Consider the following 24782-nt stretch of genomic DNA (forward strand, 5'->3'; position numbering starts at 1 on the left):
GCTGCTTATTTTAGAACTACAGTGCATTTGGAAAGTATTCAGATCCCTTGCAAACTTATTAAGAAAATGAAATATCACATTTACATAAGTATTCAGACCCTTTACTCAGTACTTTGAAGCACCTTTGGCAGCCATTACTGCCTCGAGTCTTCTTGGGTATGACGCTACAAGCTTGGCACACCTGTATTTGGGGACTGTGTTCCTGGGGACCTTCAATGCTGAAGACATTTTTTTGTGACCCTTCCCCAGATCTGTGCCTTGACACAATCGGAGCTCTACGAACAATTCCTTCAACCTCATGGCTTGGTTTTTGCTTTGACATGCACTGTCAACTGTAGGACCTTTTATATAGACAGGTGTGTGTGTGCCTTTCCAAATCATGTCCAATCAATGGAATTTACCACAGGTGGACTTCAAGTTGTAGAAACAACTGAAGGATGATCAATGGAAACAGGATGCACCTGAGCTCAATTTAGAGTCTCCTAGAAAAGGGTCTGAATATTTGTAAATAAGTATTTTTTTTTTTTTTCAATACATATGTAAACATTTCTAAAGCCATGTTTTTGCTTTTTCATTATGGGGTATTGTGTGTACATACGTTTTAATTAATTTTAGAATAAGGCTGTAACGTAACAAAGTGGAAAAAGGGATGGGGTCTGATTACACTACATTTTTGCTCACTGCACATTTCTAATTGGTTGTACTCTTCATTTGCATGTGTGTGTGATTTTAATGTAATATGAACATTATTCATACATGTAATGAATATATGAATTGTGTTCATATTAATGTAATGAGTTATATTCATATTTAAAGCTTGTTAGCTATAATTCAGTTTACAATCTAATTCAAAAGAGCTCTGTTTTGAATCGATGGTCTCGCATTCAGAGCAATTTCTACATCTATGGCACTAGAGGTAAAACATATCTGCTGTTCAAGTAATCCTGTATTGTAACCAGACAGCATGATCACATGCTATCAGCGCTTGAAGACTGATTAGAGATGCTTAAGGGTGCATTTGACCCTGAACAAAATGACATGAGAAGGCGCTTTCTTTACAGAATCAGTTTGCCACAACTTTTCCTGAATGGTTTAAAATAGACCCTAGTGTAACAAACTATTATGCCCTGTTGCCTCTAGTCTTGTGAGTCAAGCTATTTTGGAAAGCCAGATGAACATATTTCAATTGTGTAATCTAATCAGCTTATAATTGGCTCATTCATCCTCCTCCACTGTAACTGTTCCCCAGGTCGTTGCTGTAAATGAGAATGTGTTCTCAGTCAACTTACCTGGTAAAATAAAAATGTCACATAATAGGTGGTTCAACTGAGGCCTTGGCAGGGGCTGGGAGAGTTCTATCAGTACTACAGTGACCTCCATAAGACAACTTTGTTTCTGTTTCCGCTGCAGATTTAGGATTTGGTTATAGTGGGTTTTTCCAGAGGGGATCCACATAGAGAATGATCACACAATGTAGCCTGGTTCCTGTCTCTGTACAACCTGCCAATCCTGTCATTTGCAGAGGGGCAAAGTAAAAAGACTGGTATCCAGACTACAATCAATAGTATTTTGCAATGTGACTAGACTATAACCTGGGACAAGAAACTAAGAGGAAAAATATGCTAAATACAGTCCTGGTCTTAGTCACACAAAAAAAAAATCGATGCAGTTGCATTAATTGAATTGCATTAATTTGGCGCACTTTATGCCAAATTGCGCATGCGCATCCTTTTTGGCAGTGATTGGTTGGCCTTCTTCCCGCCCTGCAGTGAAACAGGATTGAGCGATCGGGAAAGATGTTTAATGTTGACCAGGTAAACATTTAATGCCACATGTTACTACAGTTCCTTTTGATTTATTATACACTATGTAATGTTAAGACCATAATATTGTCAGTTTATGTTATTAGTCTAGTTGTGGATGGATTATATTTCAAAGCTTGACATGAGTAAATCCCTTTGCTGATTAACACATTTTGGTAGCTACTGTAGCTAACAAGCAAGCAATGATTTTGTAGCTAAACCCAGTGATTCATTTGAGCCGGAACAGGATCCTGCACCTCTCCGTTTTGGACTGTTCCGGAAAACCTATTTATGCCGGATCCGGTACCTCTCAAGGCATGAAAAATAATTGTCACTTTTTGCAATGTAAAAATTATAATAAAAGCGATCAAAGTTCATTCGAGTTGCCTCTTCCTTAATTATCCTGCCACCACAAACAAATGTCATGTCAGAAAGTAGATTTTCAGCCCGGGTTTATGGTTTGCGCAACATTCAGTGGCGGTTCTGGGCCATTTCAACTAGGGGGGCCAAGCTGGGGCCAGTTACATTAGACGTTATTGTTGTCATATCGTTTTCTGCAAAAAAACATGTTCATAATCATTAGTGTTCCGCGTTGCCACTGTCTAATAACGGATGTAAAAAAAGAACGATAGCAAAAATGTGTTATGTAAAAATGATTTCATACTCCTAGGGGGGCCACAAGGGGGTCCAAAATTGTTATCACAGGGGCACTGCCCCCCCCCCCTCCCCCCCCAGAACCGAATATCCTACTACACCATGAGAAGGCCTATCATTTTGCCAAAGAGTATCTATTGCTTCTTTTTTTTAATTGCCAAACTGTGGATTGTAGCCCAATAACAAGGAATAGCCTACAGTCGGGAACGCGCGACAAATCTGTCAGAAAAAAATAGCATGCAGACAAAACAGGCCTTTCGCAATATTTCAAATACAATCTTGGGAAAACACAGGTTAGAAAGCTAATGTCTCCTGCTGAAAACTGAAGACTATGCTGTAGGCTCCCAAAAATATTTTATCAACTTCCAAATATTGTTTTGAGAGAGAGGTTTTTGGCACGAGCGCATCGGCTATCACCAGCGACTGCGTATCATTGGGTGAGTCAGTGAAACTGGAAAGCATTTTAAGGACTATAATTTCCTCCTCACATTGTAGCCTACAATATGTCGCCGCACACCTAGGCCTAGGCTATTGATAGATTCAAGACATGGACGTTTTTATTGATCTCAGATTATGTTTGTCAGTGTCAAAGTAGCCTGCCATTTAAATGATGTGTTTATTAAAAAAATATTCTACCAAAGTCTCCAGTCATTTTCCCCACACCCTAGGCTACTAAAAATGTTCCCAATATGTGCAACTTCTGTAAGTGCCTCTAGTCTACTGCTCTATGCCACTACGCAAATGCGATGATATGCATGCAATGCTTTATTATAAAGGTTTAGTTTTTTTAATCATGCGTTCCTGTACCTCAGAACTCCCCAGGTCGCACCCTCTCACGCTCACTTTTTGTTCCGGCACCTCCCGATTTACAAATTAAGCACTGGCTAAACCTGTCATTGTGCAAATAAGCATAGTTTACCCGTGTGTGTGGCTCATAGAAAATTGTTGAAACGTGGGTAGCTAACACCTTCAATTGGAATTCCAGCGCTCTGAATTCACTGATTATGCATGCACTGCAGATTACAAAAAACGAACTAATCAATTAGCTGCACTTTACCAGAAAGAATATTGTAATCAGATTATATATACTTTAGAAAAACGAGATTATGACTTTTTCATGAATTCCTAAATTCAGAAAGGATGTTTGCCGAAAAAAACACAACACCTTTCTGTTTAATCAATGACATTCAATTCAGCATTGGAAAAAGGCGCAAATTAAAGTTTGTTCCACCTAAACGAGTCTGACCACAGGTTAGAGACCATTTTGATGACGCAAAATGCATTTGATGGATCCTTTTTGTCTTATTCTAATGCATTTTAAGGGGAAAGTAATCCAAAAGTAACTGAGACTAAACTGATTACATTACTGAGTTTGGGTAATACAAAAGTTATGTTACTGATTAAATATTTTGGACATGTAACTGACAGATTACATTTAGAAAGTAACTAACCAAATCCCTATTGTCAGATGTGCATAGCTGCCATCAAAGAGTGGGCCACCAACAAACAAACAGGAGCAAATATAGCCCACAACATTTACACATACATCTTTACCATCGTTCAGGATCCAAGTACGTCTGCCCGTGCTTCCGATGGCCTCATTCCATCCCACTTTTGACACCAGTGTAGCAAACAATGAACCCTGGGGTGTATTCATTACCCGGATTCCGTTGCCAAACGTTTTTGCTACGGTCTGTGACTAATGAATACATCCCTGGTCTCGCAACCCGTGGGCAAACTTCATGCTTACCACAAGGGCTACTTCATTATCGCTTTCTTTCAAATCAAATTGTATTCATCACATGCTTTGTAAACAACAGGTGTAGACTAAAAGTGAAATGCTTACTTACGGGCCCTTCTTAACAATGCAGAGTGAAAGAAAATAGAGAAGTAATAATAAATACACAATGAGTAACGATAAGTTGGCTGTCTATATACACGGGCCGATGTGCAGGGGCACGAGGTAATTGAGGTAGATGTACATATAACTAGGAATAAAGTGACTAGGCAACAGGAGAGATAATTAACAGTAGCAGCAGCATAAGTGATGTGTCAAAAAAGGGTCCGTTTTATGGCTTGGGGGTAGAAGCTGTTCACGGTCCTGTTGGTTCCAGACTTGGTGCATCCGTGCCGCTTGCCCTGCGGAGAGCAATTCGCCACACCTCTCTATACCAAGTCCCTGACATGTACATGCCTCTCTGATGGACTCACAGGTGCCATCGAACTTCTGACACCAGTGTGGCGATTTGATGTACCTACTTATCAGTTACAACACATTCTTCCAATAAAGAGTGTTTATTCGTTAGTTGAGCTTACTTGAAGTCTGTCTGACTGTGCCATACTTTCACAAGTTTTCAAAGGATACAAGGTTGTACATTTTAACTGTAAATTCATGCAAATGCCACGGTCTCTCTATTGTTTGTTTTCACTGTCAATCGTTACAATGAGGTGGGGACAGCGACAAAGTATCTTTGGCAATACTGTCTTGCAAAGCGTAAGGTTAGAGAAAAAGTAAAGGAAAAAAACTTGTTCCAAAATGGCGACGAAGATCTGCCTGTCCATTGGAAAACAATAGAAATAGCAAAGAGGGGCAGAGTTTGATTGTTGTCGCAATTTGTTTTTGTTTTGCATTTGACCTAACTGCATCAGATTCGGGTTGTGTGTTTCTAGCTATATGCAGTACTGGAGGAAGTAGTCTGGGTATCATGCTTTGTTATAGTTGGTTTTCAAGCTAGCTAGCTAGCTAACACCGTTACATCCGTATATTGTTGCAGTTGGCTGCTAGATATCAAGTCACATTATTTGGATCTACACCGAGGATCAGCTTGCCAGGCAGAACACAGGCAACATTTGGCTTGCAAGTCAAGTTGTGCGCACTTTTGTTATTACCAAGCAAACGTTTTTAGTGTTTTGTAGGTCGGTGGTAATCGGTAACTTGACGTTTTATCCTGCCTAGCTAGCATAAGTTAATTGCCGGAGTAAGTTACTGTAGCTACAGTAGTTAGCTAGCTTAGTAGAAACACTCAGCGTCACTTGGTTTAGCTAGCTAACTTCATGGCTAACGTTAGCTAGTTAACGGTAACTGAATTTCACAATGAGACTGGAGTGTTTGTTGTAGCTAACAGGTAGCTAACCAGCTACGTAAAGTTGGGTAAGTAGTCAGTAAGATGTTTTAAAATATTAATTGTTGGTAATGTAAACTATAACAATCTTACACGGTGAAATGTTTGTTCTAGCTAATACGGTTTAGTTTTGCGATGGCTAGCTAAATGTTAGATAGCTACTGTAGCGGCTAAAGTGAAAGTTATGGGCTTTTCTCGCACAAACTTTGGATGTTTGACCAGAGGAATGTTAGGAAGTCCCATAGTAGCATTTTAGTGAGCAGCTAGCTAACGGTAACTTGGCTAGATTAGTGTCTCAACTAATGATATTTGACGTGCGTATCTGTGATACAACTAATTTATTTAGTATATTAAAGATACATGAGTTTATTTGAAACTTTTTCATTCATATAGACAAGGCGTGAATGAGCTTTTGCGAATTTGTCGAACTAGCCAATGCTGGGGCCTTTAGCTAGTTAGCTGGCTAACGTTAGCCAGACAGTTATTAGTGGCAATATTTTTCATGATGTGACAGATACGGTGCACAATCTACCTTGCTGGCTAGGCAGTTGATTAAGATTTTATTAATCGTCTTTTTCTTGCGTTTTCCGAGTGTTGTGACTAAAGTCTATTAGTAAGACAAAGGTCGACTATGGAAGCAGTAACATTAGTTGACACTCTGTAAAAGGGTACCGGGTATAGACGCCCACCCTGAAAAGGAGCAAATTCAGCATTTTATCCGGACTGCCGAAACCTGAGTCCAGAGTTTAAAACACTCTTTATTGATGATGGCCGATTTTGTAGTGCCGCGACACAGTGCGGTGATGGAGCGACTCCGCCGTCGAATCGAGCTCTTCAGGAGGCATAACACCAGCTGCGAGAACCGCTACGACAACACAGCGAGGGAGCGGCTGGAGATGGAACGGCAGCAGACCTTTGCACTGCACCAACGGTGCCTGCAAACCAAGGCCAAGCGGTCGAGTAAGCACAGACAGCCAACATCCGACCAAGCAGTTCAGAGAGGGTCAGGGACCGGGGGCAACAACGCAGACCTAGGGGATGGTGGGACGCCCGAGCAGAGCAGAAACAGCACTTTGATTGCGGTAAGTGACCATTTCAGAAAGTGGATGCAAATGAACCACAAATCTGATAACGGCTTCATGGCAGTTATTTTATTTGCGCATTCATGCGTTAAATTAGTATTTTTCATGTGCAGTGATTGCAAGTCTAGGAAAGAGCATTATTTGCTATCATTTGCAGTGTGCTCCATGTGCAGTGATTGCCACATAAGAGTTGTAGCAAGTATCATGTGTGCTCCTGTGTGCATTCTGGGTGGCTGCTGTCACATGTTCTCATTGTTGTCCTGCTGTGTTTACTAGGCAGCCTTTGGCAGGCTGGGGCACAATGTTCACAATTCCATTTTTTTTTGCTGTGGTGAAACAAATTTTTCCGTTATATTAGTTCAAACATAAATGTTAATGTAACAGAATATGGAAAGGACTTTTTCAACAAGGCATACTGTCGAAGTTATGTGTCACACAGTGAGGTGTCCACTAGAGTGGTCCATGTATTGTTGGCACTGAAGTTCATGTTTAGTCACAGCCATTTTGTAGAGTTGTCATGGATCTCTAAATTATCAGAATGCTGATAGTGCAGCCAAAGTGGGATAAACAAGTCTTAAGAAGGCTGAGTCATATTAAAATACTGCTTCTCTCTTGTGGCTCGAAAAAGTAGCTAAGTATTCAGTGAGTGCTCACACCGAGAACATTCTCTAATAATATCTAGGCTTGTTTCTTTCTTCATCAATCTTCGTTGTCCAATGGACTTATAATCAACCATCGGGGGAAAAAGCTGCTGCCTCCATTGTTTTCAGTGTTGATTAAGGCTCTATTGGGTGTTGGGGGAAATTTTGTTTGCTCAATTTACCTCTACTGACCCTGTAGTAATTATCCCTGGCATATGTTATACTCGAGGGAAACCAAAAAGTGAAAAGGAACAATTGAATTACACATGGCAACTTAGCGACCTCTTGTATTTACAGTCTTGTATTTACATGTGTTGTGGAGGTAGGGAAAGTAGGATGGAATACATTTTCATGCAGTTTGGTTTATCTTGTCAGTCTGACCTACCTACCATGGCAGTATCCATTTGGACAGTTTTGTTTTTTTGCCATGAACCCCACCTGAAGCATTTTGCCTCTGTGACCCCTCTTAACGATGGAATCTGCATTAGGGGAAACAGTGTCACTGTCCGCCCCAGCACATTTGGTATTGTTTTTGATTTGTGGACGAAACGGAGAAGAGTTGCGTTGAGAAGTGTGCCAAAACAAATTGCTGTACATATTCTGCTCTTCTATCGCACGTTCAATTATGTCAGAGGGGGGGGGGACAGTGTTTGTTGTTTGCAGTAACTTTGTCATAATATCCCAAATTGACAGGGCAGTTTCACTAAGGATTCCAGCTTTAAGTCTCTGAGAAATATAAAAATGTTATTTTTCCACAACCCAGGCTTCAGTCACAGCCCAGTAGGAATTGACTGCCTCCCACCATTTGGGCAACAGCTGCATTAGGACAATATAACTACCCCCTGAATGAATGATGACTCAGGGGTATTAGAAAAAACAACTCCACCCCCAGCCTAATGCTCTGAGCCTCTGACTCATCATTGCTCTGTGCCCTTTCCTGATCCACACAATGCAATGCCACGGTATAGCTGTGTGTGTATCAAGCCACAGGGCAGAACTTGACTCTCCATTCCATTGTTGGTGAACCCTATAATCTACGAGTAATGTCACTTACTAAAACTGATCTAAATTCCAGTCATGAATAGCAGTGTTATCTAGCCCACTAGTGACTGGCACTGGGCTAGCAAGCTACCTAGCCTATCTTTCGTTCAGTCACTCTGTGCCATATTAACAAGGTCCAGCTTCAGCCTGGCCAGTCAGTATGAGGTTAAAGCTTGTCCTATAAACTGTCCCCCAGCCTTTAGTTAGACTGGCCCGCTGCTCCGTTCCACTTCTGCACATCCCAGGGAGGCCCATTGTGGCCACGCCGGTGGCTTCAAAGGAAAAACGGGCGCTATCTTAGCGCTGGGTCCGGGGTGTGGAATTCGGCATGCTCCCCTCCATGGCTCAGGCACTAGCTCTTTTGTTGTAGGGCTTCCTCCGTCTATACAAATGTTAATTAGTTTCATGTGACTTGGGTCTGTGGTAGGTGGGGTAATGGCGGTGATTGCTCAGAAGAAGGGGTGGGGGAGGCAGAGAGGGTAGAGTGAAAGGGTGAAGACAGAGACCAGTTTTTCAGGTTCATAAAGCACTGGAGTGAGTCACTAGACTAGCTTTTCTCTCCTCCGGGGGAGTGATGGGGTTAGAGACGAGGCCAGATCAGATGAGCCATGCGCACACTCTTCTCTCTCTAAAGCCAAACAGCTCGGCACAGCCAACGCACAAAGTGTGAGAGACCAGATCAAAGGAGCGGTGAGCTGCCTATGTTGTCAACCTCTCTGGGGTATGTGGTACGCTAGCGTCAACAGCCAGTGAAATAGCAGGGTGCCAAATTCAAAACAACAACAAATCTCATAATTCAAATTTCTCAAACATACAACTATTATATCCCATTTTAAAGATACACTTCTTATTAATCCAACCACATTGTCCGATTTCAAAAAGGCTTTACGGCGAAAGCATAACATTAGATTATGTTAGGACAGCACCTAAACAAGAAAAACCACACAGCCATTTTCCAAGCAAAGAGAGGCGTCACAAAAACCAGAAATACAGCTAAAATGATTCACTAACCTTTGATCTTCATCAGATGGCACTCATAGGACTTCATGTTTTACAATACATGTATGTTTTGCTCGATAAAGTTCATATTTCTATCCGAAAACCCAATATTACATTGGCGTGTAATGTTCAGAAATGTTTTGCCTCCCAAAACTGCTGGTGAATGAGCACATCAATTTACAGAAATGCTCATAAACGTTGATAAAATATTACTGTTATTCAAAGAATTATAGATACACTTCTCCTTAATGCAACCGCTGTGTCAGATTTCAAAAAAGCTTTACAGCGAAAGCACACTTTGCAATAATCTGAGTACGGCGCTCAGTCACAAAACCAAACCCGCCATTTTGTGGAGTCAACAAAACTCAGAAATAGCATTATAAATATTCACTTACCTTTGATGATCTTCATCGGAATGTACTCCCAGGAATCCCAGTTCCACAATAAATGTTAATTTGTTTCGATAAAGTCCATCCTTTATGTTCAAATACCTCCATTTTGTTTGCGCGTTCAGTCGAGTAATCCAAATCCACTGTGCTCGCGCAGTGAGTTCAGGCGAAAAGTCAAAGTTATATTACAGTTCGTAGAAACATGTCAAACGATGTATAGAATCAATCTTTAGAATGTTTTTATCATAAATCTTCCATAATATTCCAACCGGACGATTCCTTTGTCTTCAAAAAAGAAAAGGAACACAGCTAACTCTCACGTGAGCGCGCGCCACTGAGCTCATGTCATTTTCTCAGTCATCTGACTCCATATGCTCTTATTCTCTCCCAATTCACAGTAGAAGCCTGAAACAACGTTCTAAAGACTGTTGACATCTAGTGGAAGCCTTAGGAAGTGCAAAATGACCCCACAGAAACTGTATATTGGATAGGGAATCACTTGAAAAACTACAAACCTCAGATTTCCACACTTCCTGGTTGTATTTCTTCTCAGGTTTTTGCCTGCCATATGAGTTCTGTTATACTCACAGACATCATTCAAACAGTTTTAGAAACTTCAGTGTTTTCTATCCAAATCTACTAATAATATGCATATCCTACCCTCTGTGTCTGAGTAGGAGGCAGTTTAATTTGGGTATGTTTTTCATCCGGCCGTGAAAATACTGCCCCCTATAGTGAAGAGGTTAATCATAAGGCATACACCCCCACCCTTCTTCTTTCAAGAGAGACTGTTTCTGTCAGTGCGATGCGTGAAGAAACCAGGTGGCTGTACCGTGCCTAAGGCACGTTCACGCAGATGAGCAGGGACCCTGGGCATCTTTCTTTTGGTGTTTTTCAGAGTCAGTAGAAAGGCCTCTTTAGTGTCCTAAGTTTTCATAACTGTGACATTAATTGCCTACCGTCTGTAAGCTGTTAGTGTCTTAACGACCGTTCCACAGGTGCATGTTCATTAATTGTTTATGGTTTATTGAACAAGCATGGGAAAGTGTTTAAACCCTTTACAATGAAGATCTGTCAAGTTATTTGGATTTTTACGAATTATCTTTGAAAGACAGGGTCCTGAAAAGGGGATGTTTCTTTTTTTGCTGAGGTTACATGCATGCGTACGTACACAGATAAATAGTGTGCATGGCCATGCAGGCGTGGGTGAACATGGAGTACAGGGGAGGGCTGAGAACGCACCCTTGTGGGGACTCAGTGTTTAGGATCAGCGGTGTGGAGATGTTGTTACCTACCCTCACCACCTGGGGGCGGCTCGTCAGGAAGTCCAGGACCCAGTTGCACAGGGCGGAGTCGGAGTCGGAAATGGCACTTTTTTTACTCCGGTGTCTTTTAATTGTACAAACGCATGGCCGCTTTCCCACTCTATATCTTGGTATAGAATTTTTGCAAATGCCTTAGAATGTTTGGGAATGACGTATTCTAAGAATTTGTGGAAATGTTATAATTACCATATCTAAATGCTCACTTGTCAGAATGTTTAAAAAAATAAAATAAAAAAAACTGTCATTCGTCCTGGGTGTATATGAACAGATGTTAATGACATTTCATGTTGCTAAAATGCTGTCAGTTCCACTTTAAAAGTGCACAGTACTATACAAGCGTGATTAAACAATCTGCGCGGATTGCCCCAGTACGTTCAAATGTCTCAGCACAGGAGGGTAAACCTGAGGGGATCTGGTTGCCTAGGATGTCAGTCTGGGGTTTGGCCTCTGCATTCGGATGAGATGAGCGTACATTTCGTTGGCTAGTGTTTCTGTCATAGCCTGGCAAAATAATGGAGAAATTACTCTAGTAGGGCTTTCCCCAACAAAACAAAAATTTTGGTTGGCCAAAAGTAATGTTAAATTGATTGGTCAACATCTTTTAAAGGTGTATTTTTCCATGTCTAGACACACTCTGTGTTTTAATAAAATCAACTATATGCATTGAGGTTGTCTGATGCTTTAAGCTTACTGTTTGATGAAATAAGACAGAAATGCCTCGAGGGAGCCAGAGATCTAGAAGGAAAAAAACCTTAACCTGACCCAACCATTTTCCTGCGGGCTTTCGCAGATTCTGCCATTACTCTCCTGAAGTTGCCTGTAATTGGCTACATGAAGAGTCGACAATCTTTCTCATGTGGAATGGCAATTTATCATATGCACATTTTCGTGAAACAGTTCCATTTAATTTATAATAACGTCTTCGTATCGCAATCATTGTCATGTGGTTAAATCAAAATTGGGGGGGGGACTAAAACGTATTGATCCCGCTTTGTGAAATAAGCAACAACCCAGTGCTGAACTACGATCAGGTCCCGCCATCCATGTAATCTTATTAATTATGATCTTAAAAGTTAAACTGATCCTAGATCAGCACTCTTGCTTGATGAATATGAGCCAAGAGCTGCGTAAAGCTCCTAAAAACCCATGTCAAGTTTGACTGTTTGACTATGCAGACGGCTTGTATACCTTATGGCAAGCTGCCAGTCCAGTCACAGGAAGCTAACCTAAGCAAAGTCATAAGGTTGCATTACTGACCTCATAAGGTTCTGTGTCTGAATCCATCAGTGACAGTTATACTCTGCACTCCTGTCTGTTTCTCACCACTGGGGATAAGTAGCCGCTTATTTATTTGTCACAATTTACATTTCTATAGACATCGACGGGCTTAATATTTTAAATGGGGAACTTGCCTCAACACAGAGATAAAAGTTGAATGGGGTTTTATTTTCCTTGTGAAGCAGTGTAATGTTAACAGGACCGTTAAGCATATCTTCATGCTAGCTGTACCCATAGACTTCCAGTCTTTTTGGTAAGCTAGTTAGCAATGGCTTGCAAAACTACTTCTAACGCAGATACATAAAGTTCATCTGACTCTATCCCTTTTTAAAGGGCAACTGAATGAAAAAAACAACTTCTCTGAAGTAAAAAATGACCTAGGCCTATGTGGCTTCGATATTAGTCAAACATTTACGCCAGTGTCAAAATTGACTTACGTTTAAATAGGATAATTTGTCCAAGTCAGTATATTCCAAAACTGAGTTTTATGAGAATTGTGTAATGAGGTTGTCACGACCTAACCCACAAGAGGATTGGGTTTGGATTACAACACGGATTGTAACGCCTAGGGAGAATTGTCATGCATGGAGAACAGTCTGCGGTGATTGCGCTCTATCCAAACATAGCAGCACCTACTGGGTGAAATGAGGATAGTGACGATGCGCACTTACATCCCAACTGCCATTTGTCAATATTCCAAAATTATAAACTCATTTGCAAGCATCTTGCGTCCCGCTGCAACATGTTTTGTGACATGATTCACTATGAAACACTGCCATACAGAAGCACACTCTGGCAAAATACTTATTTTTCATGCAATTTTTTAAGAAACTTTTAACATAACACCTTAGCTAGATGTAAAATTGTGCGACTAAAATGTCCTCGGCAAAAACTTCTACATTAATGTGATTTCTTGATTTGTCTTAGATTAATTATGACTATTTTGAGGAAGTGGTAGTGGCTATGTTGTTGCTACCGTACTTCAAGAGGGACAAACAACAGTATCTGCCAGGGTATGCTAAAGCCAACAAAACACACCCACATCGAACTTCACCCCCAAGACTCAAATCTCATATTTCTTAATGAGCAGCAGAAAAACGCATGCGGAATCGGTGAGTTCAGTGTTTCCCTTGTGATTTTTTTCAGCAGCGGAGAAAGCTATTTTCCTACAATTCTACACATTTTGACGTGTTCTTATGCTATTTGAGTGACTCAAACATTATTCCAAAATATTAATGGGGGCCCCAAGCCATTACATTTTTTACATTTTTGATTCTCCCTGACTGTAGTTTTTATTTTGGTGGTTGTTAGTTCTCAAAGATGATCTTATAAATATATAGCTATAAATGTATTCATTTTAAAATAATAGTTTAAACCATGTTTTGAGGCAATACCGTCAGTTTACATTTATATCATTTACAAACATTGGAGAAAAACAAGCTCATATTTTGGATTCTGTTGGTATGACAGTTGAACTAAGCTCATGATGCGTTTTATAAGTTATATTCAAGAATCAATGGATATATTTAGTTCATTTCGAAGTAAAAAAAAAATGGATGTAACTAAGGATTCCTGCTTTAAATATATATATATATATATATATATATATATATATATATATATATATATATATATATATATATATATATAATTTAAAAATCTCCGCTTGTGGCAAGGATCTCAATCAAAAGCATTGTGTCAGTTTTCAGCATGTGTTTATTGTATGGTACTAATGTTTTAATTTACATTTCAGTCATTTAGCAGACACTCATATCCAGAGCAACTTTCAGTAAAGAGTGCATACATTTTCATATTAGTCCCCCGTGGGAATCAAACCCACAATCCTGGTGTCGCAGGTGCCATGTTCTACCAACTGAGCCACATGGGGACATTGTACATTTATTGACTTGTTATTTACTCTAGTTGCAGGAGTCAGTGAAGAGGAAGCTGGAGAGCGCTGGCTCCCCTGGTCAGGTCAACGGCTTCAGCGATGGCTACCCCCCGTCCGAAAAGGCTTGCCTAGACAATGGCACGTCCAACGGCGGCATCCCCCCTCGCTCACCCCTGGACTCCAAGCACGGCATTGGTGCTGACTCTCTCATACCCAATGGTGGAGAACCCGGTGGCACTGCCGCTGGGGAGCAGGAGTTCCGGCTCAAAGAGATGAAACAGGAGCCCATGGATGACATCCTCCCCTGCATGCTGCCGTCAGGGGGCGGTGCCAGCAACAGCCTCTTCCCTGACCTCAACGAGCAGGAGTGGACGGAGCTCATGGAGGAGCTCAACCGCTCGGTGGCCTATGAGGACATCCAGGACATCCTCAACGACGGTTTCGAGGACCGCAAGGATCCTCCTGATCTGGCCGGACCCACCCCTGGGACGGGCGCACAGTCTGGGGGTACCTCACAGGGAGGCCTCCTGCTTCCGGACCTGGCCAGTGTCAAGGCAGAGTTCTCCCCGGCCTCTACTGCCTTCGAGCAGGACTCGTGCGCCGGCTCGCCCCACGCCAGGCCCAAGTCATCGGGGCCACCCATGCAGCACTCCACCAGCTTCCCGGCAGCGGCCACCTCCACCGTCTCCTCCCCGGCCCTGCCCCAGCCCCTCAGCCAGCAGCCTCCCCCATCCAGGCAGCTCCCTCCCCAGAACCACCGCCTTCCCCCGGGGCCTGTCTCCAAAGACCTGTCCCCTGCCCAGCAGCTCCAGCAACTAGCCGCCCAGCAGCAGAGAGCCCAGCAGATGCAGTCCCACCTCCAACAGCAGCAACACGCTCAGAAACAGCAGCAGCAGCAAGCCCCCAAATTCCACCCCCCTGGGTCCCACCCCTGCCGTCCATCTTGGTCGGCCCAGTCTCAGAGCCCCCTAGGGGGAGCTTACGGCCTGGAGAAGCCCACCAGCCCCTCCCTCTACCCCCAAGACTTCCCAAATAACCCCAAGCCCCAGCTGATGATGCCCGGACAGCCCAACAAGGGCTCACCCAAAGCTGTGGCCGGCGGGTACCTGCAGCCCGGAGGCCCCCACACCAACATGCTGGGCCACCCTGCCCAAGGACCAGGGGCTCCGCTTAGCCACCCTGCAGCAGCAGGCCCCGGGGGCCTGGGCTCTGCCATGCTCAACTACAGCAACACCAAGCCCCTGTCCCACTATGAGGCTGCGGCCCAGGGGCCACCGCAGGGCCCCCCCAGTGCCCAGAGCCAGAACAAGGCAGTGCTGCTGTCGCTCCTCAGACAGCAGCAGCAGATGAAGCAGAAGCAAGGCCTGTCCTTCAGACCACAGCTACCGCACGGCCAGGTAAGAATACAGCTCACCCTGAACTTTTTCACAAGACTGCTCATTGTGTAACCATTACTTTTATGTGACCAGGTTTGATATCATGAAGCAGGCTTAAAAAGGCTTCATTATAAGAGTCAAGGATCGGGGTCCTGTGTGGCACAACAGTCAAGCACTGCAGTGCTGAGGCGCCACTACAGTCTGGGATTCGATGTCACAACAGGCCGTGACCGGGAGCCCCATAGGACGGTATACAATTGGCCCACTGCCGTCCGGTGTAGGGGAGCGTTTGCCCGGTGGGGGAGAAAACAGGGTAAAAAAATATGCTTGTGGCTATACCACTCTGAACACGCCTGTTCACAGTCAGGCCTGGTTAGTAACGGGACAGGAGACCACCTGTTCACAGTCAGGCCTGGTTAGTAACGGGACAGGAGACCACCTGTTCACAGTCAGGCCTGGTTAGTAACGAGACAGGAGACCACCTGTTCACAGTCAGGCCTGGTTAGTAACGGGACAGGAGACCACCTGTTCACAGTCAGGCCTGGTTAGTAACGGGACAGGAGACCACCTGTTCACAGTCAGGCCTGGTTAGTAACGGGACAGGAGACCACCTATTCACAGTCAGGCCTGGTTAGTAACGGGACAGGAGACCACCTGTTCACAGTCAGGCCTGGTTAGTAACGGGACAGGAGACCACCTGTTCACAGTCAGGCCTTGTTAGTAACGGGACAGGAGACCACCTGTTCACAGTCAGGCCTGGTTAGTAACGGGACAGGAGACCACCTGTTCACAGTCAGGCCTGGTTAGTAACGGGACAGGAGACCACCTGGGAATACCAGGTGCCGCAATAAAAAAATAATAAGAGTCAAGGATCCACATGGAAAGATCAAGTGTTAGGCTATATTGGTATTCTGAATAACCGTTAAAAAGTTAAGAGGTCAGCAAGTGCATATGAAAGGCTTACACTTACATGACTTGGTTATGGTCATCACCCAAGCCTAACACAATTTCACACGGCTTGACTGGGAGAATAGAGCTATTAACATTTCCAACAGGGGGAAGGCCCAAAGCATGTTTTATACTGGCATCAGCGAATAGCATTACAACTGAGGCACAAAGAACATTCCAAGGCCATGTTGTGTACAAAAACACACACACACACACACACACACACACACACACACACACACACACACACACACACACACACATACACACACACTCCTCCAGTGCTACGACGCTGGTGAATGAGGGAGTATCATTTTGAAGCCAAACAATAAGGGCTTGTTAAAAATTAGCAATGGAGTCGTCTGGCTTGCCCTTTTAGTTTGAAAGAACGGCTCCAAATAAAGATCTCTTATTTTCACAATTTTCCATGTCAAGAACCACACCAATGGATAGCATAGTTTTAATTATATTTGGTAATATATATGTCAACATGTAATTTCTGGGTAACAATTAAGTACATGACTGTGACTACAATGGGAAACAAAAATAGCTTCTTAGCGAAGAGACATTTCTCAAGCAAGAACTTCTAGGACTGTCTGGGAGTAGTAGGGAGGGGAAAACTAAAAACTAGCTGTTATTGGCGTAGCAGTTTGGAACTCTCTTATTTGTCTATTAATTGTCAGGCCACGTGATGTCACCAGGCAGGCCAAAACTCCATCCCACCAAAACAGGCTGAAATTTTATGTGGTCTTTTCAAACAGCTCTTACACTAAAAGGGCATTATCATTTTCACAATTTCACAGTTTTATTCCAACATAGTGTGGAAATGTATATAAAACACCGAAAAATCATGTTTTTGACTGAACTCGACCTTTAAGGCATACTGCATGTAGACTGATAGTTGATTGTGAATCTAAGGCCTAGCAGGCTTTTTATGTTAGTCAACAAACACAACCCACACACTGTCCTTGTAGCTTATATTTTGGTCCTACAAGTCTGGCTTGGGCCCCACAGTTCGAGGGGACAGCATGTGTGTCTGGGTCAAGCAGCTGGTTGCTAAGGAGCTGGCATGCAATCTCCCATGGGGGGTTGGGTGGTGGTGGAGGGGGGGGGGACCAGGGAGGGGACAATCACGACAAAGCAGCCTTTCATGCAGCCCCCTCTACCTCGCCCCCTTTACCTCGCCTGTCCTCCACACCAGTATATTTTAGGAGTAGCCCCCTCTGTACACTCTCTTAACCCACTTGGGGTTTTTCCTCTCGCGAGAAGGGGCTCTCCGATCCCTTCTTGCTCTTCCTACCCTTTCTCCCCCTCTCCCTGACTCAACTGTGTTCTGTGGTGTGTGTGTGTGTGTGTGTGTGTGTGTGTGTGTGTGTGTGTGTGTGTGTGTGTGTGTGGACGGACCCAGAATATCCCCCGGCCGGAGCTAGAGGCCTGAGGCTAGCCCCTGATAACTCTGGCCAACTTTCCAGATGTTTCTATGGCGAGATGGTTAGCACACTGGCTGAGGCTAACACTGCCAATATGGAGCTGTGGTTCTCACAGCTGGTCAAGGAAAGCACTTGTATGAGGCCATAAACTAACTTATGAACTTTCAAACTGAAGTTGTACAACCACGGTCTTCATTTAAAGCTGTGTTGATTATGGACACAACTTTTCTAGTAATTTTAGGTAAAGCTTGAGCTTTGATTTGAATGCTTTTTCCTTTGCGTTACATCAAACTGCGCTTTTTGCTTTACATCAAATGTTATTTGTGAACATATTCCCCCCACTTGTTTGACAAGGCCCCTAAGGCCTTACCTCAGACTGAACGCTGTCTCACTCCCTCTTCCTCTGATTGACATTAGTGGAATAACTATACAATTTTCCCCAATTTCAATTTTGCAGGAACAGAACGCATATCCTGCCGCACCACATGGCCCTGGACCTGGCAACGCCATGGCCCCCCAGCTGGGGGGGCCCGGTAACGGCATGGCGGGAAACCACGGCAACGTGGCCTACCTGTCAGGGCAGGCGGCGGTGAAGCAGCAGCAGCTGATGGAGCAGCAGAAACAGTTCCTACTGGGCCAGAGGCAGCAGCTGATCATGGCCCAACAGGTTAATACCCGGGGTCAAGGGTCATCTACTGTAGGTAGAATTTGGGTCTTGGATCAGGGTCTAGGAGCAGCATACCCCACCCTCAATCCTAACGACAAAATACAAAGAGAACAGATTTCCTGGCTCATTCACATGATTGGTTTCAACTTGCCCTATTACTATGTAAAGTCTGAGACAGGATCTCTGTCTGTTTTACCTGACTGTGCCTGCTAGTGCTGCATAGCCCTACATGTTGTCTATTAGTAACATATACACAAGGGGGAGCTATTTGTCTGCCTGTAGAAGTGGTTATATGACTGGCAGTTTCACAGTAGGCGTTTTCCATCTCTGATCCTTGTCCAAGAGAATGTATGGGAGGAATTTCAGTCACCGGTATATGCATGTATGACAATCATGCTCTAATATGTTTTCTGTGTTTCAGGAAAAACAGCGTCAGCAGCAAGAGCAGCAGCTCCAGAGGCACCTGACCCGTCCCCCTCCTCAGTACCAAGACCAACAGAACCAGCAACCTGGGGCACAGAACAACCCCTTCCAGCAGCAGCAGGTCGCCCAGTTTACAGGTAAATGAGACCAGACCCTATGTCACCACGTTACCTCCAATGTAGCATAACTCAACCCCCCTAGACACTCCCAAGGTCTTAAAAGGGCTTGTAGGGCTCTAATCCAATCCTTTACCGGAGTTCTGGCAGAAGTGTACAGACGTTCACTTCCCTTTATGGGTTTCAGATCATTGAATTGTCTAGATGTACTTTCCTCTCATGTTTAGCCATATTATTTTAATTCATTACACTGGGGCAGTGAATTTGTTTCTTGACGACCCAAAAAGTTTTTGGAATTTTCCTTCAACCCAGCTGAATAAACAGGCACAACCCAGTCGCTTTCCACAGCCTGAAACAAATCGACCATAACCTATGTAAAAAGCGGGTCTATATAGGTTAGGGGGTAAGAGGGCGATTTTGGAACCACGGCTAAACTCTCTACCACTGCTTGCACTTCCCATTGCTATTGAATAGGCACCTTTTGAAAATGTCTGGTCATGGGCCAGAAGGTTTGCTTCAATGATGTGACTCACACAGAACAACTTTGTTTGCCAGTACACTAATATTACCTCGTCAATGCAAATGCTGCTTACCGTGTGATTCATTTGAATGGTAAACTAGTAATGAGGTCTGTGTTCTCGTTGCTGAATACATTTGCCCTTTGTTCTGTGTCTTTGGCGAGAACAGCTGCTGTCTCAGTGCTCGCTGTCCTTTTTACCTCATAATGGCATGAACTTATTGTGGTAGCTAGACCATATCAGTTCCTTTCTGCTATCTGCGTTCATGAAAAATAATGACACAGATATGGAGGCATGGAAAGCCATTTAAATATATTGAGAGAGACTTGGTCTTCTCCTATAATGAGTTTATTGATTAAGATTGCATAATAGTTACACATGTTTTTATAATTAAAAGGTTAGCTTTTCAATTTGTCATGTTTTTGTGACTCACTTCGTTTTGCTTCTCCCTGCAGGTTCGTCACAGCCATTGAGCAACGTGGGTTCGCTGGGAGGCCCCGCCCCCGGAGCTCAGCGAATGTTCCCCCAGACGCAACAAGGCATGATTGGTATGACCATGGGCCAACAGGGTGGTGCTGGCCCCACCCCTGGTGTCCCCCCTCCCTCCAGCCAGGCAGACATGAGCCTCGTCTCCTGTGTGGGTGTTATGGACTCTGCCTTACAGCATCAGGTACTCTACAGCAACATGAACATGCACCCCTCCCAGCAAAGTTCCATGCAGAGGCAGCCTGTAGGCAATATGGGCGCCCCCTACCGACAGAACATGCTATCCCAGCAGCAACACCTTAAAAACCAGCCCAACGCCGCCCTGCTGAAACAACAGCAGCAGCAGTTAGCCAGACTACCCGGCTCCATGCCTGGCGGCAACATGCCCAGTGTTATGCCCAACGCCATGCAGAGCACCCAGAGCCAAACATGGCAGCAGCAGGGCATGCAGCAAGCTATGGGTGCCCAGCAGCCTCCCTCCAGCAACGGCGGTCTCCCGCCCAATGCCTTTGCCAACCCCAACGCCTTCCACATGCAGCAGCAGACCCACATACCAAACAAGATGCCTGTTGGCAACACCCCCTTCGGTGCCAATGCCAACGGCAGGCCCATGGGCGCCATGAACCCTGCCCAGCAACAGATGATGCAGCAGGCCCAGCAAAGGACTGCAGCCAACACCCAAGTTTCCCTTGGGCAGCCCTTAGGCCCCGGGCAAGTCTTACCCAATCAGCAACAGCAGCAGGGTTCCCAAGGCCAGGGGGTGTTGCCCGACCTGGGTGCCTTTGGTCAGCCGCAGGGGGGGCGTTCGGTCAGCCAGGGGCTCCAGTGCAGACAGCAAGACTACCAGGGCAACAGAACTTCTAACCAACAACAACAGCAGCAGCAGTTGCCGTTTGGCTACAACACTGGGTCAGGGGCTAGCAGTTTGCCCAGCTTCCCTGGTGAGAGTGACCTGGTGGACTCTCTGCTGAAAGAACGCAGCACACAGGAGTGGATGGACGATCTGGATGAGCTCTTAGCTAGCCACCACTGATGACTTTTAATGAACAGGAGAATCTCAATAGTCTGTAGTGGCTTCCTCTTCTCCATCTGTGCCAATGTTAGAGCCTGATGGTTGAGAGCAAGTGTCTGCTAGGCATCCCGTCTTCCATGTTGTGTTCACCTTGCCTTTTCAGATCAGTAGATTAAGACTGAGAGGAGCTGGGGAGAGGAAGCCTTCAGGCAAGTGAGATTCATCCAATGAGTTGGTGAGATGGAATGTTGGTGTATGTGTTCCAAGCCAATTGCCAATGAAAGGCAGGAACAGCGAGAGTTACTAATGGAATCCTGTTACTGTTCTGACACGGCTAAGAGACGGTCATCCTCAGTATTGTGTGTACTGTGTATATAAGGTCAGGAGAATGATTGGATGGGAATGATGGTGTGCAGGACCAAAACCCCTGTGTTGATTCCTATTGGAGCATTTCCCCAGGACTGGGAGACGTATAGAAAGAACTCTGCTACTATTACTACTACTGAACCTCTGACTCAGTACTAAACCACTGAATCAAGGGTGAATCAAACATCGCACACACACTTTGTCAACGCTTACCAAACAAGCACCACCACAGTAGAGGTGCTTATTTTGGTTTTTATGCCCCCTACCCGTCCTCTGCTTTGTTAGAAGTTGCCGCCTTAAATGCAAATGAATGCTCTATGTAGCAGAGGTGACCTAGTAACACATTCCCCCATGTCAAATGTTGGTGGTGATACACTAGATATTGCTAATAAATAGACGTGTGCCATTTCTCCCCTACTCTCAAACCAATGACGAGTGGCGGCCATATTCATTTGGTTAGCCAGTGCCCATTAGTTGGTAAGTGTGGACCCATATGTTATAAGAGACAAGACTCTTCCTCTGTTAGTTGTGCAATGACCCCCCCCCCCCCCAACACCTTCCAAAAACACTTTTGAATGATGCTTGTATCATGTTTCTAAAATGGTTACCCTAAAATCACTGTCTTTAAACATTCAGTCCATTGTCATTTTAATAACCAAGCTATAAGATAATGTATGAATAGTGGACATTATTGCCTTCAGACACATTGCAGACAATCTTTTTCCATTCCCTTGAACGACAGTACAGCCAGATACTTAAGTTGAGATGTTTGAATTTGTTCATCCTCTTTTGTGTCAGGGGCTCCTTGTACATTTTTCGATATTTTTTTGTATGTATGCATTTTCCGATTGTTCTGAAGATAGATCTTATTTTTATATGTATATTGCAGCGGATTTTTGTAAGTATTTCATACTTTTAATATCGTTCTCTGTAAAACAAGAGTATTATGTAAATATAGTTATTTAGAAACGGACCCTGTGTTTTGTCTTAGTTTTTTGTGTGTGTGTGAATTGTAACTGACAAGCATTTTAATGTTAAGTGCCAATGTAAGGTGTGAGTAGAATCCTGCAGAACACTGTATTCCTATGTATCCCATTCCACTTAGTCATGATGATGATTTGACTTTCTTCCATCTGGTTTCTTGTCCTTCCTTGTAATTATTTTTGCATCATATATCACAGGAATGGGCAGCTCCAGTCTTCGGGGGCCTGACTGATGAGCCTGACCCATTTCTGTCCCAACCCTAACACACTGGACTCAAAATCAACTGTTCATGGTCTCCGGTTTAGAATGTAATACGTTTATTAACTTGAAATTGAATGGGATGTGCTGGGGAAAACATGTCACTGACACTAATCAGGACCCAGAGTACTGGAGTTGCCCATCCCTGATACACTCCCCTACGTATTTGTTTCTGAACAATTCTACATTCATGTGGATGCTACCATGATTACGGATAATCCTGAATGAATCCTGAATAATGACGAGGGAGAAAGTTAGACGCACAAATATCATACCCCCAAGACAAACTTTTTTTGGGGGGGGGGTATGATGATCTTTATGCCTCAGACTTTCTCACTCATCATTATTTATTCATGATTCTCCATAATCATGGTAGCATCCACACTAATGTAGAAGTGCTCAGAAACATACTCTACCCTTATGATAAAAGTGACAATGCATCCAACAAGTTTGTAGTCACAAGCTTGATGTAGTCTGTGTGTTAGGAATAGAGGACCGAATACTAAACTATTGACTAAATTAACACCCTATGTGCATTTGTCCAAATAACTATGACACCTTCAAATGGGGGGGGGGACTGGATACATAATGCTTTAATTTCTTAAACGGTAAAACATGTATGAAAATACCCTAAAATAAAAGGGGACGTTCTTTACTGTCGCCTCATATGAAACGTTTGATCTCAAATTCTGGAGTACAGAGTGAAATTAAGAGTTTTAGCGACACTGTCCAAATGTGTAGGGGAGTATATAGCATAGCCTCTACGCTGATATATCACATTTTATTGGTCACATACACATGGTTAGCAGATGTTAATGCGAGTAGCAAAATGTTTGTGCTTCTAGTTCCGACTAACAAGTAATCTAACAAATTCACAACAACTACCTAATACTCACAAATGTAAAAGGATGAATATGTACTTATAAATATACTGATGAGCGATGGCGTGTGGCATAGGCAAGATGCAGTAGATGGTATAGAATACAGTATATACATATGAGTAATGTAGGATATGTAAACAGTATAAAAGTGGTTTTATTTAAGTGACTAGTGATACCTCTATGTAAACTTTATTAAAGTGGCGTTATTTAAAGTGACTAGTGATACCTTTAAGTCTGTTTTATTAAAGTGGCTAATGAATCGAGTCTGTATGTTGGCAGCAGCCTCTCTATGTTAGTGATAGCTGTTTAACAGTCTGATGGCCTTGAGATAGAAGCTGTTTTTCAGTCTCTCGGTCCCAGCTTTGATGCACCTGTACTGACCTCGCCTTCTGGATGATAGCAGGGTGAACAGGCAGTGGCTCGGGTGGTTGTTGTCCTTGATGATCTTTTTGGCCTTCCTGTGACATCGGGTGCTGTAGGTGTCCTGGAGGGCAGGTAGTTTGCCCCCGGTGATGCGTTGTGCAGACCTCCCTACCCTCTGGAGAGCCTTGCGGTGCAATTGCGGTACCAGGCGGTGATGCAGCCTGACAGGATGCTCTTGATTGTGCATCTGTAAAAGTTTGAGTGTTTTAGATGACAAACCAAATTTCTTCAGCCTCTTAAGGTTGAAGAGGCGCTGTTGCGCCGCCTTCACCACGCTGTCTGTGTGGGTGGACCATTTCAGTTTGTCCGTGATGTGTACGCCGAGGAACTTAAAACTTTCCACCTTCTTCACTACTGTCCCATCGATGTGGATAGGGGGCTGCTCCCTCTGCTGTTTCCTGAAGTCCACAATCATCTCCTTTGTTTTGTTGACGTTGAGTGAGAGGTTATTTTCCTGACGCCACACTTGGGAGGGCCCTCACCTCCTCCCTGTAGGCCGTCTCATTGTTGTTGGTAATCAGGCCTACCACTGTAGTGTCGTCTGCAAACTTGATGATTGAGTTGGAGGCGTGCATGGCCACGCAGTCATGAGTGAAGAGTTAGTACAGGAGAGGGCTGAGAAAGCACCCTTGTGGGGCCACAGTGTTGAGGATCAGCGGGGTGGGGATGT

The 24782-nt window shown here is 44.0% G+C and overlaps 1 protein-coding gene across 3 annotated transcripts; it reads left to right on the forward strand.

Annotated features, from left to right (window-relative positions):
* The first annotated feature begins 4626 nt into the window (after positions 1-4626).
* LOC115171071 (mastermind-like protein 1) lies at positions 4627-22539 on the forward strand. Of its 3 annotated transcripts, XM_029727583.1 has the most exons (6): positions 4628-5607; positions 6362-6660; positions 14257-15621; positions 18436-18645; positions 19067-19205; positions 20158-22539. In XM_029727583.1, the coding sequence occupies exons 2-6, from the start codon at positions 6382-6384 to the stop codon at positions 21219-21221; spliced, it is 3057 nt and encodes a 1018-aa protein (XP_029583443.1). In that variant the 5' UTR covers positions 4628-5607; positions 6362-6381; the 3' UTR covers positions 21222-22539. The 3 variants fall into 3 exon arrangements, with proteins under 3 accessions (XP_029583435.1, XP_029583443.1, XP_029583426.1); XM_029727575.1 differs by having other exon boundaries at positions 4627-6660; positions 14263-15621; XM_029727566.1 differs by having other exon boundaries at positions 4628-6660.
* Positions 22540-24782: the final 2243 nt, after the last annotated feature.

This window comes from Salmo trutta, chromosome 3, assembly GCF_901001165.1.
Source record: "Salmo trutta chromosome 3, fSalTru1.1, whole genome shotgun sequence".
NCBI classification, from domain to species: Eukaryota; Metazoa; Chordata; class Actinopteri; order Salmoniformes; family Salmonidae; genus Salmo; species Salmo trutta.